At 42.5% G+C, this 18726-nt stretch overlaps 1 protein-coding gene across 1 annotated transcript; it reads left to right on the plus strand.

Annotated features, from left to right (window-relative positions):
• Positions 1–6527: 6527 nt before the first annotated feature.
• Positions 6528–18437, plus strand: LOC110081121 (lysozyme C, milk isozyme). Its single transcript, XM_020797570.3, has 4 exons — positions 6528–6671; positions 9149–9304; positions 12070–12148; positions 18189–18437. The coding sequence occupies exons 1-4, from the start codon at positions 6536–6538 to the stop codon at positions 18256–18258; spliced, it is 441 nt and encodes a 146-aa protein (XP_020653229.2). The 5' UTR covers positions 6528–6535; the 3' UTR covers positions 18259–18437.
• The last annotated feature ends 289 nt before the right edge of the window (positions 18438–18726 follow it).

Below are 18726 nucleotides of genomic sequence, written 5' to 3' on the forward strand. Positions count from 1 at the left end.
AAAAGGAGGTCAACTGCCAGAGGCTTCCTGCCTTGCACAAGCAGACAGCTCCACTGCTGACCTTTTAAGCACATGGTGCAAAGGAGGAAAAGGGGTCCATCGTGGGTAGGTGAGGACAGATCCTGCCATTTGCCCAATGTGTCCATGACAAGAGCGGTGAAACCCTGGAATGGAACAGGTTCTGCAGACATCCATCAAAAAAGTGGCCATTTCTAGAATAATAATAATAATAATATAATTTATTGTCATTGTAAGTATATACACAGTATATCATACAATGAAATTCACAGACACCCAGAGACCAGACACATGCACACACATAACATTCCCCAAACACTCCCCACCCACTAGAAATCCCCCACTAAAAATACAAACATCTACACCTCAGGCCAAGTAACACAGTCCAACTAATTATTCACTACTGGTGGTCTTTAAGCTCATTATTAATTGCAATTATAGCTCTAGGATAAAAACTATTTAGAAAACGTGTGGTCCGAGTCTTAATTGTTCTATATCTTCTGCCAGACGGTAACAGTTCAAAAAAGTTATAAGCAGGATGGGAAGAGTCTCTCAGGATGCTGTGTGACTTCCTCAGACAGCGGGATGTGAAGATGTCATCCAGGGTTGGTAGCTGGAGCCCGATGATATTCTGGGCAATTTTAATGGTTCTCTGTAGAGCTTTTTTGTCCGCTACAGAGCTACTCCCAAACCATGCCAGAATGCCATAAGTTAGGACACTCTCAATGGTGCTACGGTAGTAGGACAGAAGTAAATGCTGTGATAAATTTAACTTCCCGAGCATTCTCAGGATAGTGATGGTAGTTTAACAGGTGTTTTTTTAAAAAAAAAATCTATAATATAAAAATATAATAAGAGTTATATTAATATTCAAGCATCTTAGCTACATAAATTACCCCGTTATCTATGAACCTACTTTCTTCAGTGTCTTACCTATACTCTCGTATGTTCTGTTATTTCAGGCCATTCTAGTGAAATTCTCAATTTCAACAACACCTTGTACTAGTTAAACCAATATGGGTTTTGTGTACAAGGGAAATGTGGCCTCAAAGATGTTGTGATTCACCCTACGATGGGAATGCAGGATCCTCTCCATGCCCTCTATTTGGCTCTCTGGCACAGTGCTAGGGCAGCTGGTTTTTCAATTCGTATGCATTATTTAGCAGCTACCAAAAAAAAACTATGATATAAACAGAGTCCCAGGCAATATCAATTCCTCCAGAGTAAGAGGGATAGATAGTAGAAATTGGTTTGTACTGAATTAACTATGTGGTCCCTCATGTCCACCAAGGGCTCCCTCCAAACTGGGCTGCTCATGGCATCTTGTTTGGGGGGTGTTTTCCACCCCCTTCCCGGACATACAGGGTCAGAAAGTACAGATCTGTTCCCTAACACACAAGATCTCCAAAACTTATCCCATTCAAGATAAATGGGGAGACTGTTCCAAGGGGCATTCCATAGTGGATTGTGCACCTGTCAGTCACATGGATATTCACAGACTTAGTGCTTCTTGAGAAGCTTCAGGGAACTCTAGAGAGAGTCAGAACAATTTAGGGACCTCTCCCTCAAAAACAAAAATGGCTCTGGATTATCTCCTTGCTCCCAAAGAAAGTGTTTATGCAATGTTACACAGTGTTGTCTTTGTGTTAGTGATTTTTCATTGAAAATAGACAGGAGGCCTGGGTTCACATCCCCATTCAGCCATAGAAACTCAGTGGAGATGCAGAATTAGTAAAGTCACTTCTTAAATATCTCACCTTGAAAGCCGTACTAGGGTTTCTATAAGTTGGTTCTGGCTTGACAGCAAACAACCTACTGACATCTTAGAGTGTGTGTGCATTGATTTTCCTGCTAGCATTGATAAATGCTTTCTGGATACCTCATAAATTAATACACCTTCTGGCAAGTTTCTACGAGAAGGGTGTCACCATGAGACACATGGATGACCATCTTAGTTTTGCAATGGCCTCTTTTCCCAGAATGCTTTGGAATGATGCATACAAGGCATTCTAGAAAATAGAATAGCAGCTGCTGGCATTAAGGGAGTGAGTGGGCATGACATGTTCTCTCAATTCAGTTTAAAGGCATTGATTTCACAGAACCTAATTTCCAGATAAGGATCAAAGAAGAAATCTCCGCCTTCTTTTATGAGAACAAATTATGCCTCATGCCACGAAACTCAGCATGAGATATGATTAAAACATACAAAGGAACATCATTGGGCCTTTAAAGAGATTAAATAAACCAAAAATATTTTACTGGGCAAAGAAAAAATAAGTGTTTGGAAGAATACTGTGAGACAGGTTCGTCCATTTTTTTAGGAAATATTCTACTACATTCAATCCAGGAAATGCATTTGGAGGACACAAAGACCTCCATAGCTCATGGCATGAGAACCTGTCATAGAAAGGTATGTGTATAGATGCCATTTTCAAGTTTTCAAACATCTCAGTTTCTCCCCATGAACCTCAAAACTCTGAATCTGCCTCACTGCAAGAAAAGAGCTCAACTCAGGGAGTTTGCAACTAGAAAAATAGCTGAAAACGATGGCACTGTAAATACCCTAGATGAAGACAAGAAGACTGTTTTCCTCTGTTCTTTTCTCTTTTGAAAGTCTTTGGGTTTCTCTTCTCTTACTCCTTAATTTCAGCAGTCTTTTGATATGACGACAGTAATTGGGAGACAATTCACCCCACTGTCCTAGGAAGTGACTGGATTATATTTGTCCAGCTATGTGTGTTGTGATCCTCCCTGTCCCTTTCAATATTTATTCCATTGATCATTCAATGTTGGCTTTTCACATCTGATCTTTTGGCATGAGTATATAGCATGTTTTGTTCAGTCGGCAAAGCTTGGGTGTGGATTGGAATGGTGGGTGGAGCATGAGTGTTCGGTAGCATTTCCAGTAGTGTTTTTTAAACTTGCTTCTGGCTTGTGTGATTGCCTGTGTCATTCTCCTGTGAACATTCTCGGCATGTCCAGATGATGTAAATACATAGAATGATGCGTAGGGTGTGATGTGAACTCTAGTCCTCTTGCCTGCCTTTTGCTCATCCTGGTAAGGACTCAAACTGCAATGTGCTTTGTAAAATGGCTTTTTAAAAATAGCTTTTCTCCTATAACTGCACACTAACACTAAATTACACTGATAAATGTTTGCCATATCTTACTTATTCAGCCTTTGGACCTGCTAAACATAAAAAAGAAGAAGAGATTTGAAGCTGGTAAAAAATGATGGGTAAGGGGAGTGGCGAGTATGGCAGAGAAGGCTGAAGCGGAAAGGGAGCTGTGTAATGTGTGGACATTTGAAATGCACCTTCCTAGGATAATAAAACATATATGTGAGATTATTATCTTAAACCCTTAACAACCAGAATCAAAAACAACTCCCTTTCAGGTACAGTTTTATTTCTGCTAATTGGCACAGAGTATTATATATCTTATAGGACCGCTAAATTTGTTAAATGAGCCATGGAAAGATGGAACTCATTGCCTACTTCACAATGTCTACAAGTTAATCTTATAACTTCACATTTGCTTGAGAATGTTTATAATATTATTATATTATTTTATGCTTTTCTGGTTGTTTATATGTATTTCCTGTACGTTAGATGTCAACTATCATCTTTTAAGAGTGGTTTAATTTCTGTCCTGCTTTCTGGATAGCTCTGTGGCTTAGGTCTCCGGCTGCGGAGCCAGAGGCTGGGAATTTGATTCCCCACTGGGCTTCCTGCAAGTAGAGCCAGCCTGTGTGGCCTTGGGCAAGCTGCACAGTTCCACAGTGCCCTCAGAAAAAAGGCATGGTAAACCATTTCCTGGTTCAAAATTGGGAAAGGAGTACGTCAAGGCTGTATATTGTCCCCCAGCTTATTTATGCAGAATACATCATATGGAAGGCTGGACTGGAGGAATCCCAAAATGGAATTAAGATTGCCGGAAGAAATATCAACAACCTCCGATATGCAGATGATACCACTCTGATGGCAGAAAGTGAGGAGGAATTAAAGAACCTTGTACAGTGGGGTCTTGACTTGAGAACTTAATCCGTATTGGAAGGCGGCTCTCAAGTCAAAAAGTTCTCAGGTCAAATCTGCATTTCCCATAGGAATGCATTGAAAACCATTTGATCCGTGTCTGCTCTTTTCCGTCCATAGAAACTAATGGGAAGCTGCTATTCTGCCTTCGACCACTAGAGGGGGATATTTTGTTTCTTTTTTTCTTAGGTCAAGAAAGGTTCAGGGAAGGCAGGGAAAATACAGTCCAGGCAGGACAGTACCAGGCAGTCTGAAGACTGTCTCCCAATCCACTCTCTAAACACTGGGAGGAGTGAGGAAGCAGATAGGCACCCTTTTCACTGGCCAACAGTTAACTGAAAGTTCAAATTTTGCACTTTCCCTGCCTCCCACGTGGTTTTTTTTCAGTTCTTAACTCAAATCTAAGTAATTAAGTCAAGTCAATATTTTCCTATGAGAGCGGTTCTTAAGTCAAAATGTTCTTAACTCAAGCCGTTCTTAAGTCAAGACCCCACTGTAATGAGGGTGAAAGAGGAGCGTGCAAAAAACGGCCTGAAACTCAACATCAAAAAAACTAAAATCATGGCCACTGGTCCCATCACCTCCTTGGAAACTGAAGGGGAAGTTATGGAGGCAGTGACAGATTTTACTTTCTTGGGCTCCATGATCACTGCAGATGGAGACAGCACCCACGAAATTAAAAGATGCCTGCTTATTGGGAGGAAAGTGATGAGAAACCTCTACAGCATCTTAAAAAGCAGAGACATCACTGTGCCAACAAAAGTCCGAATAGTCAAAGCTATGGTTTTTCCTGTCGTGATGTATGGAAGTGAGAGCTGGACCATAAAGGAAGCAGACCACTGAAGAATTAATGCCTTTGAATTGTGGTGCTGGAGGAGGCTCTTGAGAGTCCCCTGGACTGCAAGGAGAACAAACCTATCAATTCTAAAGGAAATCAACCCTGAGTGCTCACTGGAAGGACAGATCCTGAAGCTGAGGCTCCAGTACTTTGGCCATCTCATGAGAAGAGAAGACTCCTTGGAAAAGACCTTGATGTTAGGAAAGTGTGACGGCAAGAGGAGAAGGGGACGACCGAGGATGAGATGGCTGGACAGTGTCTGTGAAGCAACCAACATGAAATTGACACAACTACGGGAAGCAGTGGAAGATAGGAGGGCCTGGCATGCTCTGGTCCATGGGGTCACGAAGAGTCGGACACGACTAAACGACTAAACGACAACGAAACCACTTCCAAGTATTCCCTACCTGGAAACCCCTGGAAAGGGTCATCATAAGTCAGAATTGATGTCACATGATCATCATCATTTATTATTAATTTCTGTTATATGTACAGTCTGTCTGGCTATCAAGCAATAAGGTAAAGAAAATAATGGGAACAACCGTGTAAATGGAATGCCAAGCTATGGTATAGAGAAAGCCTGTGTGCTTACACTTATATTCTCACTTCTACAAAGACTAGTTTCAATGTCCACTAGTTCTCCATTAGGGAACTTAGTCAGTGTGCCAAGGGGGAGAAGTTCTAGCAAGCTAACCTAGGTAAGTTGGCAAACCCCACCCAAACAAGAATTAAGGATGAGGACAGAAACTTCAGAATTTGGGGCATCACTCTGTTGTTCCTCACTGTAGGATGAACATCCTTCCATTGAAAGGTAGACTGGTGGTTGCTGACATAGAAGGGGTTAATAATAGGGGGTTAATAAGCTAATGAGGGTTAATAATTGTGTTTTAAGTGTTGAAAATCTGTGCATTACAAAATAAACTCTTTGATGACCAACAGCAATCCCACACATCCCAACCTATGGCAAGAGACACCAGCCATAGGTGTCAATTGTTCATTGTATTGGCTGCTCTTGCATTAATGTCCGGGAGTAATACCTCAGCCACAAAATCAGAATAAATTGAATTCTGATATTGCAGACAACACTATGTTCCGTTCGCAGCTCTCCCTCTCTGCTCCTGCCATCACTTGCCACCCCTTTTTTCCCCTTTCCAGAAAGAAAGTGGTGGGAAAGAGAGGCAGCATTTGTACAATGTCTTTTCAAATAGCCTTCTGTTTAGAAGAACCCTTACTGATAGCCTCTTCCTACTGTAAATAGAAAACCTATGAGTGATTCATGATGATAATGCAAGATAAATTTGCTCTGAGAACCAGGTAGCCCCTGTCTAAAGTCCTAGACTATTATGAAAAGAAACCTGGGATGCAGGCTGGAAAGAGGTATTCAAGATACCCTGTTACTAGAAAAGGGAGATCCTTAACGTGAATGTCTCAAGCAGGAGCATCTCCCACTTCCAGAATTATACAGATTAGCTTGCTTTGTTTGGGGATTGGTCTTCAATTCTAAAACACAGGATTCCTTTGAAGTCTGGGTTCAAATACAGGAACCAAACGCCTCCATTACCTCTCTGCAACATTAATGGGCTTGCAGCTCTAACTAGAACTGATCTCTAACATCTGGTTTTGGCTTTTCCAGATACATCTGGCTATGAAGGCTCTGGTCGTTGTCTTCTTCTACTTTCTCATGGAGGCAGATGAGACACGGAAGTATTCAAAATGTGAACTATATGAGGAACTGACAAAACATGGACTGGATGGTTACACAGGGATTGGCGTAGGACACTGTGAGTTCTTCCTGTTAGACAGTCACATCTTTCTGTCTGTTTTTAGAATTTTTTAGATCTTGTTTCTTCAGCTTTTTTCCCCCTGGGATGAATTTAGTAGTATTCCTAAACATTTTCATATGTTCCACATTTTGGAAATCAGCCCTGGGAAGCTTAAAATGGACATTGAGAGAGGTGACATGGTTTAGAAACCACTGATTTTTAAAATATTTTTATGAATGTTTATAGGCTATAATTTCCTTTTCTGCAGATGTGGAAAATGTTACTTTTAAAAAACAGATATGGAAAATATTACTTAAAAAAAAAGAATCTCAAACTCTCAGGATGCTCTGCCCAGCAAGGCAAAAAAAAGTAACTTTTTCTGTTTTTAGTTGAAACTAGATCTGGCCTCTTTGTTTCATTTCATTATCAGCAGATCATTGATATTTGGAGCAATATTTCAGGTAAATCTCGACTCAAAATAGAGTAAGAAGGATGGCATATGGAAGTTGGAGAAGAGATTTAGGTTAAAAGTTGTGTGGCCAGAAAACACTTCGGTCAACCCAGTGCTCAGAATGGCTCTCAATAAACACATGTGTCACTGCAAACTGTTGGCCGCCATTTTATTCATTGTCGCTGGATCACCTGACCATGACCTCAGCTCCAGCTCAGGGGTTTGGAATATCATAGGAATTACAGTATCTGGGGCACCCTCTGGTCACTTGGCTGCTTGGTGGGGGCCCATCATTTGGGCCCAGCACCGGCCTAGCAAGCCCCCAAGTCAGGTGGGCAGTGACTGGCCCTGCACCAAGGTCCCTTAACGGGCTCTCATTGTTCCAGGTTATGGGCCTGCAAGTCGACTTCCCTCAATCGGATCTGGTCTGATGCTGGAAACCACAATCCCCAAGTTATGACAAAAAATCAACTACCAAAAAACCCTCCCCCTCCCTTTTCTTTCTCTTCCCCAACCCCTTCCCTTCTCTCCCAACTTCTGCCTCCATCTCCAAAGGGGAAGGTGAGAAGCTCCACAACAGCCTGCAGAGAGCAATGATTTTATTTGACACGGACAGACAGGAGCGAAAATTCTCCCATTCCAGTCCACAACAGGAAGTCTTGCCTCCAGACTAGCCACCTCTCGCCCGATTAGCTGGCCAGCCCTTCACCAGACAGAGGCTTCGGCCACCAGCACTGCAGCTCCCTTCATCTTTTCTTCTTCCTGCTTGCCATGCTCTGAATGGTGGAGAGGGGCAGATGGGCTGGAAGATCTGTGCTTGCAGCAAAGGAGAAGAGCCATTCTTACTTCCTTTTCTCCATCTTTCTTTTTATTTCCTTCACATCTCCATTCTCACTTCCTCTTTTTCTAACACCACTGGCATGGTTGGCACCTTTAGCAATATGGTAGTAGAAGTGGTGTCCTCCCTCCCTTCCCAGAAATGTATGAAAGTAAAATGGCAGTAGTGGAAGACATTTTTCACTGAAAACTAGAGAAGATACCAGGCTCATGTGCACTCAAGCTTACAGGGAGGAGTTAACTACCATAAAGATTAGTACACTAACATAAATTGCTGGATAGCTCAGTAGTTTATCTAGCTGTGGAGCCATAGGCTGGAAATAGAGATGGGCACAAATCGCTTTGTGGCAGGTCATCATGGTTTATCAATGTGGTATCATAGGTGCCACACATTCCTTTCTCCCACCTACCTCCAGCCGGCTTTCTCACCCACCAGCCAGTGCATGCTGCTTTTCTCCTGCTCTTTGCGTGGCCATCCAGTCGCAGCAGGAGGTCATGCTTCTCCACCTCCTCTGGCAGCTGCCCACTCAAAGGCAACACTGCAGGAACCTGTGCCCCGCTTCCTCATCTCAGTGGGTGGCTGCCAGAGGAGGTAGAGAAGGGAAGGATAAGCACCCACTGTGACTGTACAATCGGATATTCACCCATTTTGAAATGAGGCCATGAATTGGTTACACTCTATTTCAGCCCACATTTAATTACAGTGCAAAAGGCTGAATATCAACATAATGAATATCAGCTGTGGGAAGAATTTGTGTCAACATTTTGCAAACATGGGATTGTTGTAAGCCGCCCAGAGACCTTTGGGTAAAGTGGGTGGCATATATATATATTAGACAGGCTCCTAATTTATTTATTTATTTACAAGAATTTTTTTTAGCCACGCCATTACCAATGGTCTCTGAGCAGGTCTTTGCCAGGCGCCGAAAAGCCAAAAGTGTCGGAGCCAAGCAGATCTCTATAGGGAGGGTGTTTCAAAGTTGGGGGGCAACAGCCGAGAAGGCCCTATTTCGACATGCCACCCCCCTCACCTCTTTCAGGGATTGCACCTTCAGAAGGGCTCCTGGCCTGATTTTAGTGGATGGGTAGGCTCGTATGGAAGAAGGCGATCCTTTAAATTACCAGGTCCTAAGCCGAGTCGTTCAACTGAGCTGCAGGAAACATAACATATTGTATGCTCTAACCATCAACTGTCCTTTCCCAACAGGGATATGTTTGATCCTGTTTGGTTCTGGCTATGACACAGAGTACTACAAGTTTTCAGATGGCCATCCATACTATGGATTATTCCACTTGAGTGGTCTTAAGTGGTGCTCTAATGGGAGGCATCCCTCAGAGAACTTATGTAAAATTGACTGTGACAGTGAGTAATGTCTTTATACTTCTGACGTATCAGACTGGAAAAAAAAAGAAAGAAAAGAGGTTTGCATTGCAAACAAGATACAGTAGTAGAGCTTAAGGTAACCTTAAAACCAAGCCATTTGTCCTGCAGTCCTGATGTAACATAGGGTTGTCTACACTGGTTATTTTGGAGCAAGCTGGTGGGGCCTAAATAGAGTTTCCTGGGGTTGGTTAGAGGTGTGGTGTGCCATTTGGTGTCGTCTTCAAATCCAAATGGCCTATCGGAGCCCAAGCAACCCTATTTGGTCTGGCTCCTTCCAGCTGGAATTTCCAACATTGTGGAGTGGTTTTGCAATCGAGCCATGATAGGAGATACCACTTCCTCTGCTTCTCAGGAGAAGGGGAGGGGAAGCGATTTATTTTATTATTATTTTTGGACGATCACTGATGTGCTGCACCACTTACAAAAAATTAATAAAACACTTATCTGCCTTGTCTTTAAGGGACAGCTCAGTCAGTCCTTCAGAAAAGAACAAGAATCTTTTTTTAAAAAAAAAATTATTTGCAGTGATTTTCTAGCACAGTCTGGAGGGGGGAATGCACTTCACCAGCCCTTCCCCTGAGAGATAATGTTCAATGTACTGATATCCTGTAGTGGTTGGCATATTAGGCCTGTGCCCCATATGGAAATTACAACCAGAAGGTGCCTTGGCATCCAGAAAGTTCAGTTTTGGTCCACTTCCAGTGATCACACACAGACTGGAAACAGAGCAATCCAACCCACAACAAAAATTAGAAGCCTCTGACAGAGGTTTAGAAAGGCACAAGCAGGAATACTGTGGGGATGAATTAGTTCACTCCAGTGATAAAATTGTGTGAGTGCTGGGGAAAGAAGCAAACTGCCCTGTTCCTACAGTGGACCCAATCCCTGTCTGATTGCACCCTCAGCCTGGTTGTCTTTTTTTTTTACAATGCGTTTCTACACTATTTACAGGCAAGATGATTATATATTTATTGGCCTATATCCAACATGACGTTTGCTATAGTGGCAACGTTTTCATTATAGGGTTTTGAGGTGTTCGGGGAAGCTTAGTAGCAAATGACATGCAGAAGTACTTCTATTTTATTATTTATTTAAAATATTTTTTACCCCGCCTTTCTCCTTAAAAAGGACTCGAGGCGGCTTATCTCATTAAAAGACAATATTTAAAGCTAAAAACAGTGACGTCTACAAATACTAAAGAGGATGAAACAAATACCACCCTAAAAGATGTGAACAGAAGTACAGTAACACCCCAAACACGTTCAGAGCAGTAAGGCACAACCATCCATTAAAAAACCCACTCAGGCAGCTAGTCACCCGGGGAAATTAATTTCTTATAAACTGGCGTGACATGGGCACAACTAGATAGATCCATCGGAATTCCGGCAGCTGAATTTTGTGCAAGTGAAAGCTTTTGGAATCTTTTCAGCAGCAGCCCCTTCCAGGGCTGCCCCAGCTATTATTCCCTGCAGCCAGGTGGTCCCGTCTGGCAGTAGCACATCTGGAGCGGTGGCAGAATCACTGTCACCCACTCACCTGCCAATGCCCTTGTTATCCTGTGGAGGAACCTTTCAGTGGAGGGAAGGGCAAAGAGGACAATGATGGCAAGAGCTACAGCAGCAATGCCAGACAGGTTTGAATTGGCCCTGACTGCCCAGGCCACTCCCACAATGCTTTGCTCCTGAAGATCCAGGCATTAGGCCAGTGGTCAAGGAACAGGGGTAAATTACCCCAAATGGGGTAAAAATGAAAATCCTGGGGGTAATGAGGATGAGCAAAGCCCCAATATTGATGCTCTCATATCCAAGATGAAGCAACATCATTTCTCCAAATTCTGAAGTTTTCAAAAAAGTTGAAGATTTCAAAGTAACTTTGAGTAGATTCAATAAGATTTTGAATTCAAATAATGTATGATTTCCTTCCTTTCAAATCAAGGGGGTAATGTCGGCATATATAAATTGGGGGGGGGGGAGGTAAAAAAAGTTCCCTGATCCCTGCATTAGGCAAACAACTCCAAAGGCAACCAGGCAGGACATTTAGACAATCGGACAGGAGGGGATTAGCATTGTGAAGGCAGGAGATGGGGTTTAAGATGTATTAGGACTGTAAACTGTAGACAGACAAGGTTTAAGAGTAGGAAGAAATATGAGATGAAGAAGATATAAAGTGTAAAAAAGATAAGGATTCACTTAGATATACAGTATGGGAAGACTGTGCGATATACCTGTGATCTCTAGCTTTTATTCTGGTAAAAAATAAAATAAAAAAACATTTTCTTTTGTACCCCCTTCCACTCGCCAGCATGTGCCCCATGCTCTCCCCCTCCTCACCAGTGGTGGCTGGCATTTCCAGTGCTGCAGGGGCAGTGAAGCTGCTCCGGATTTTACTCTGAACTTTATAGGAGCTATCCCATCTCTTTAGCCCAAAACCTTCTGCTTTGTTTCACTGGTATTAACCCAGTGGAAGCCAACTGCCTCAAGTTAAGGAATCTCCATAGATGTAATTTGTTGCATGCTGAGGTATGCAGCTCAGCGTGCGACAGATCATGGCTATGGTGATTTCTTAACTTGAGGGAATTTGCCTCCAAATGTTACAACTTTCAGGTAGCTATGCAACAGGATTCAGGCCTTTATTTCCTTGTGGCTGTGATGAGGTAACAAACACCCATGCTGGCTGCTTCTGATGTATTTCATGTGTTTAGAATGATTGATCCAGGATTCTTCATGAATGTGTTTCCCTCACAGATTTCCTAGACGACAATATCTCAGATGATGTTGAATGTGCTAAGAAAGTTGCTGCTAGCAAAGGAGGAATGATGTCTTGGTGAGTAGTATCTGATATTCTATCTCTAAAAATGAAAAGGACAACAGGTATAATTAAAAAATGCTTAGTGACAACTTTATTGGTGGAAAAATTGACATGGATCAACCAACCTCTGGGTATTGCCCATTCATCTGGACACTCATTATAAACTGTTGATTATCTCCTGCCTTTCATTCAGTGAGTGTTAGATGGCACATATGACTCTCCCTCTCCTCACTACTGAAGGCTGGCAACTCTGAGGTTTCAGGGGCAGTGAAGTTGCTCTGGATTTTACCCTTTACTTTATAGGAGTCGTCCAAGATGCTGAATCCTCTCCCTCAAATAGGTTTGGTAATATGGGCAGCTCTTCCAAAGTTTGAAGTAAAAGCCCAGAAGTGCAGAGACTCACAGAACAGAATTAGCTTCAAGTTCTCCAGATTAGTCCACCTCTTTTTCTCATTCATTGGTACTTCGTCTCAACAATTCATAACAAGACATTAGTAGGAGAAAGAATAAAAAGGCTCCATAACTTGCAGTGAACAGATAACAGCAAAGTGAGAACAAACAGGACCGCTTGCAGCAACAGGCCTCAACAGACTCTCTGCTTTCGACAGACCAAAGAGAAAGTTCAAAACAGAGAGGCGGGGCTCTCTTCGAACTTAGAGGCAGGAAAGGAAAAAATGGTTACTGTTGAAAAGATTGACAGTCACCCCAGCCCAGAAAGATCCTTCCCAGCCAGACCTACTAGAAGCAGAAAGTGAGGTTGCAATAACTCCAATAAAAAGTGTCCCTGGAAGGAAAAGCTGAAGTACTTGGGAATTTTGGTTTACAAAGGAATTACTAAAGGGCAAGCATGAGGACCGTTAGTAAAACTCCAAAATAGCATAGAGAGGAGACTCACGCTTCCTCTTGTCACATAGCATAAATCTCATGATCCCTCAATGAAGCTGATGGGCAGTACATAGATTCAAGACAGATGCTACCGCTGGGTATGACTCCTTTTTTGCATGCCGTCTAAAGAAAACAGGCTGATCTCTATGCAAATCAACAAACAATGAGAAATCTGATATCTTAAATGACAGAATTAAAAAATGATGGGAAAAACACTGCAGCCTCCCAGGACACTGTGGGAATACTACAGTGTTACAGCAGTTTGATTCCACTTTGAAAGACTCTGCCTAGGGAATGCTGGGGTTTGTAGTTTGGGGAAAGACTTAAGACAGTTTTGCCAGAGAGCTCTTGTGCATTCCCCTGATCTATGTCTCTTGCCTGACTACAGACCCCAGCATTCCTTAGAATGGAGCCATGACCATTGTAGGGGAATCAAACTGCTTTTGATGGTACACTACAGGTTCCCTTTCTGACACTAAAGCAAGGGCAGGGGGAGGGGACTGTGACTCCTGTAGGATGGGAGAGAAAGTGTGTGAGAAATTAAGAGAGAATGAGAGCAGGAGAGACGTGCTGGTCTATTCCTGGGGGCCTCCATCAGGAACAGTCGTCACATGAAACCTCCACAAATCTCGAAAGCGAAACCAGAAGTAGACACCCATGCAGTTCCACTTTTGATCTTTTCATTTCTTTTCATCTTTCTTTTAACGCTCTGGTGCCTGGTGTGGCCCCCAAGGATTGCCAAAGATGCCCACCCCTCTGCCCCACAACAGGTTGTTTGTTTGTTTTGAAGATATTTGCCTGGAAGATATGAAGCCTGTGGTTACACAAGACAAAGCAAGCTAAATCCAGGGTACAGATTTGTAGGTAGGCAGAGGAAAAGCACAGGCTGTGATGGGTATCTGTTTAACACTCAAGGGTGCACCTCTTCTAAAACCGTGCTAGACATGTTTGGCCCATACTGCACAGGAGGGCCCCCATATCCATGGGGGATTGGTTCCAAAAAACCCTCCCCCTGGATGCTGAAAAACACAGGTTGTAGTGTATGCTATTTTAATAGCAAATGCTATACATAGCTGAGGGTGTCAGAATTAATTTCTGGACATTAACCTGCCTCTGATATATGTTCAATTAACCAGGGACAAGGAGATCCGATATATAGATTTGTTTACTTTCAGCTGAAAAGAAGTAAAGATAATGGACGCAGCTCCGTCCACCAGAACATGCAAGGGAGAGCACTCTGCGCTTATTACAGAGTACAGTACATTTTAAAAAGCTTAGAGGAAAAGGAGGAGGCCAAGGGGGGTCTGGAGAAGGAACGGGAAAGGAGGGGTTGCAGGTGCCTAGGCTTATTGGCAACAATTCATTTCTCCCGCTTCTGCGCTAGGCACCCAGGTCTCTTTATCAGTAGCCAAGGACGAATTCCCAATTAGACTATTTACTGTACTTGCAAGTAAAGGAATGCAGTCAGGCTCCCTCCTTTGTCTCTTTGTCTACTAAGCAGAAACCCTGATAATAACAGGGTTACACATTCATGTAGCAAAGTAAATTACAGAGGCAAGACAGCTCCAGTTAGGCTAAGTCATTCTTTTATATACCCTGTTTCCCTGAAAATAAGCCCTAGTATGATTTTCTAGGATGCTCATAACATAAGCCCTACCCCAAAAACAAGCCCTAGTTAAGTGAAACCCCGCCTTCCACCATGGTGCAGCAACCAGAAGATGACAGGACTGTATTTGAATAAATGTAGATTGGTGTACATGAAAAAATAAAACATCCCCTGAAAATAATCCCTAATGCATTTTTGGAGCAAAAATTAATATAAGAGCCAGTCATATTTTCAGGGGAACATGGTATATACTGTATGTGTTGATTTGACTCCTTCAATAGCATGGTCTCTGGCTCGCTCTAGTGGCCAATTCTGGTAACTTCATTGCTAAATATATATTTGGGGGGATTTTCGTTTTAATATTTTTAGATCGTAGATAAGTGAATCAGTGGATACAGACTCTGTGGATAAGACAGTCTTGCTGTACTATGTAAATATACCTGAAACACTGATAAACACTCCAAGCATATGATACAATGGGCTGTAGTGCATGAAAACCCATGATAGAATAAATTAATCTAGTCTTTCCCCTTCACGGATTGCTGCCTTGTTGTGGTGAAGGGGCTTGAGTAATTCAGAGAAGCTATGGGCTGTGCCATGCAGGGACACCCAAGATGGACAGGTCATAGTGGAGACTTCTGACAGGAACTGCCAAAAAAACTTCATGGACAGAAACAAAGGGCTAAAAGATATGATGTTGGAAGATGAGCCCCTCAGGTCGGAAGGCATCCAACATGCTACTGAGGAAGAGCAGAAGGCAAGTACAAGTAGATCCAGAGCTAATGAAATCATTGGGCCAAAGCCGAAAGGACACTCAGCTGTGGACGCTCATGGAAGTGAAAGGAAAGTCCGATGCTGCAAAGAAAAATACTGCATAGGAACCTGGAATGTAAGATCTATGAACCTTGGGAAGCTGGATGTGGTCAAACAGATGGCAAGAATAAACACTGACATCCAGTGAACTAAAATGGATGGGAATGAATGAATTAAATTCAGACAATTATCAGATCTACTAATGTGGGCAAGAATCCCATAGAAGAAATAGAGTAGCCCTCACAGTCAACAAAACAGAGGGGAAAGCTGTACTGGGATACAATCTCAAAAAGGATAGAATGATTTCAATATGAATCCAAAGCAGACCTTTCAACATCACAGCAATCCAAGTTTCTGCACCAACCACCGATGCTGAAGAGGCTGAAATTGACCAATTCTATGAAGACTTACAACACCTTCTAAAACTGACACCAAAGAAAGATGTTCTTCTCATTATAGGGGACTGGAATGCTAGAGTAGGGAGTCAAGAGATAAAAGGAACAATGGAAAAGTTTGGCCTTGGAGTTCAAAATGAAGCAGGGCAAAAGCCAAAGATGAAGAAGCTCAGCAGAAACAAGACCTGGAGCTGATTGTGGCTCTGATCATCAGCTTCTTACAGCAAAATTCAAGCTTAAACTGAATACAGGAGGAAAAACCACTGGGCTAGTCAGTTTTAATCTAAACCAAATCCCTTATGAATACACAGTGAAAGTGAAGAACAGATTTAAGGAACTAGATTTGGTGGACAAAGTGCCTGAAGCACTATGGATGGAGGCTCGTAACATTGTACAGGAGTCAGCAACAAAAACCATCCCAAAGAAAAGGAAATGCAAGAAAGCAAAGTGGCTGTCCAACGAGGCCTGACAAACAGCAGAGAAGAGAAAGGAAACAAAATGCAAGGGAGACAGGGAAAGTTACAGAAAATTGAATGCAGACTTCCAAAGAACAGCAAGGAGAATCAAGAGGGCCTTCTTAAATGAACAGTGCAAAGATATAGAGGGAAATAAGAGAAAGGGAAAAACCAGAGATCTGTTCGAGAAAATTGGAAATATTAAGGGAACATTTTGTGCAAAAATGGACATGATAAAGGACAAAAATGGTAGGGACCTCACAGAAGCAGAAGACATCAAGAAGAGGTGGCAAGAATACACAGAGGAATTATACCACAAAGATCTGGATGTCCTGGACAACCCAGATAGTGTGATTGCTGACCTTGAGCCAGACATCCTGGAGAGTGAAGTCAAGTGGGCCTTAGAAAGCCTGGCTAACAACAAGGCCAGTGGAGGTGATGGCATTCCAGTTGAACTATTTAAAATCTTAAAAGTTGACACTGTTAAAGTGCTACACTCAATATACCAGCAAGTTTAGAAAACTCAGCAGTGGCCAGAGGATTGAAAAAGATCAGTCTACATCCCAATCCCAAAGAAGGGCAGTGCCAAAGAATGCTCCTACTGTACAATTGCACTCATTTCACACGCTAGCAAGGTTATGCTCAAAATCCTCCAAGGTACGCTTCAGCAGTATGTGGACCAAGAACTCCCAGAAGTACAAGCTGGATTTTGAAGGGGCAGAAGAACTAGAGACCAAATTGTGAACATGCGCTGGATTATGGAGAAAGCCAGAGAGTTCCAGAAAAACATCCACTTCTGCTTCATTGACTATGCAAAAGCCTTTGACTGTATCGACCACAACAAACTATGGCAAGTTCTCAAAGAAATGGGAGTGCCTGACCACCTTATCTATCTCCTGAAAAATCTATATGTGGGACAGGAAGCAACAGTTGGAACTGGATATGGAACAACTGAATGGTTCAAAATTGGGAAAGTACAGCAAGGCTGTATATTGTCCCCCTGATTATTTAATTTATATGCAGACTACATCATGCAAAAGATTGGACTGGATGAATCTCAAACCAGAATTAAGATTGCCAGAAGAAATATCACCAACCTCAGATATGCAGATGATACCACTCCATGATCAATGCGGATGGTGACAGCAGCCACTAAATTAAAAGATGTCTGTTTCTTGGGAGAAAAGTGATGACAAACCTAGACAGCATCTTAAAAACCAGAGACATCACCTTGCCAACAAAGGTCCGCATAGCAATGTATGCTATGGTTTTTCCAGTAGCAATGTATGGAAGTCAGAGCAAGACCATAAAGAAGGCTGACCACTGAAGAATTGATGTGTTTGAATTCTAGTGCCAGAGGAGACTCTTGAGAGTGCCGTGGACTGCAAAGAGAACAAATCTATCCATTTTGAAGGAAATCAACCCTGAGTGCTGACTGGAAGGGCAGATCCTGAAGCTGACGCTCCAGTACTTTGGCCATCTCATGAGAAGAGAAGATTCCCTGGAAAAGACCCTGATGTTGGGAAAGTGTGAAGGCAAGAGGAGAAGGGGATGACAGAGGACGGGGTGGTTGGACAGTGTCACCGAAGCTACCCACATGAATTTGACTCAACTCCAGGAGGCAGTGGAAGACAGGAAGGCCTGGCGTGCTCTGGTCCATGGGGTCAGGAGGAGTCAGACACAACTTAACGACTAAACAACAACAACAATCTAGTCTTTAATGTGTCACAGTTGTTTGGGTTTAGAATAAGTCTGAACTTCAGCTTGAAAACTTAAAATGAGAAAAAAGTAATTTGAAATGTGTTTCATTGCAAACCGGATAAAATTTCAAATTCCTTTTAAGTAAGGTAAAATGTTTGCAATGTGCAAATCACCTGTTCTGTTTCTTTTCTCCCTTTAAGGAAACACTTTGGAGAATACTGCACACATCCGATGCCTGAAATAGTATTTTGGGAATGTAAGACAGAATGAAACAGCAACTAGTTTTACTCACTATGTTTTTGCTGTACTGTCCAATTTGTGGTATTGCCACATCTCACTCAGAGCCAACGTCTTAACGAAAGAAGGCATGCCTGTAGCCTGAGGATCTTTTGAACAAAAGACAGGATACAAATTGTTAAAATAAACAAATACAATCTCAATCTAGAAAATGTGTCCGAAGCCCATCTCTTACCTGAATCTGGGAATAAATATTTATTGGATCCTTCTATGACGGTCAGGTCAGCTGCTTTCCATTTCCATCTCAAGGCAAGAAAACACAAACGCAGGGACTTGATCCGTGTGATGTCACAGAAGCAAGGCAAGTAAGGATTGGAAGGGGAGTTCCCCCTTCCTAAAGACTTCTCTTGCCAGAGCTTGTGCAACAAGAAGACTAATGAGTTGTGATGGTGATGCTCCATTCCCTACTTTGCTCCAAATTTAATAATCCACAATCCTCAT

The sequence above is a fragment of the Pogona vitticeps genome, chromosome 2 (genome assembly GCF_051106095.1).
Source record: "Pogona vitticeps strain Pit_001003342236 chromosome 2, PviZW2.1, whole genome shotgun sequence".
In the NCBI taxonomy this organism is placed as follows: domain Eukaryota; kingdom Metazoa; phylum Chordata; class Lepidosauria; order Squamata; family Agamidae; genus Pogona; species Pogona vitticeps.

Excerpts from the sequence above, each read along its gene's own strand:
- LOC110081121 (XM_020797570.3), top strand. The coding sequence starts at position 6,536 with ATGAAGGCTCTGGTCGTTGTCTTCTTCTACTTTCTCATGGAGGCAGAT. Across the intron at positions 6,672-9,148 it reads AGGGATTGGCGTAGGACACT|GGATATGTTTGATCCTGTTT; the intron begins GTGAGTTCTTCC and ends CTTTCCCAACAG. Across the intron at positions 12,149-18,188 it reads AAAGGAGGAATGATGTCTTG|GAAACACTTTGGAGAATACT; the intron begins GTGAGTAGTATC and ends TCTCCCTTTAAG.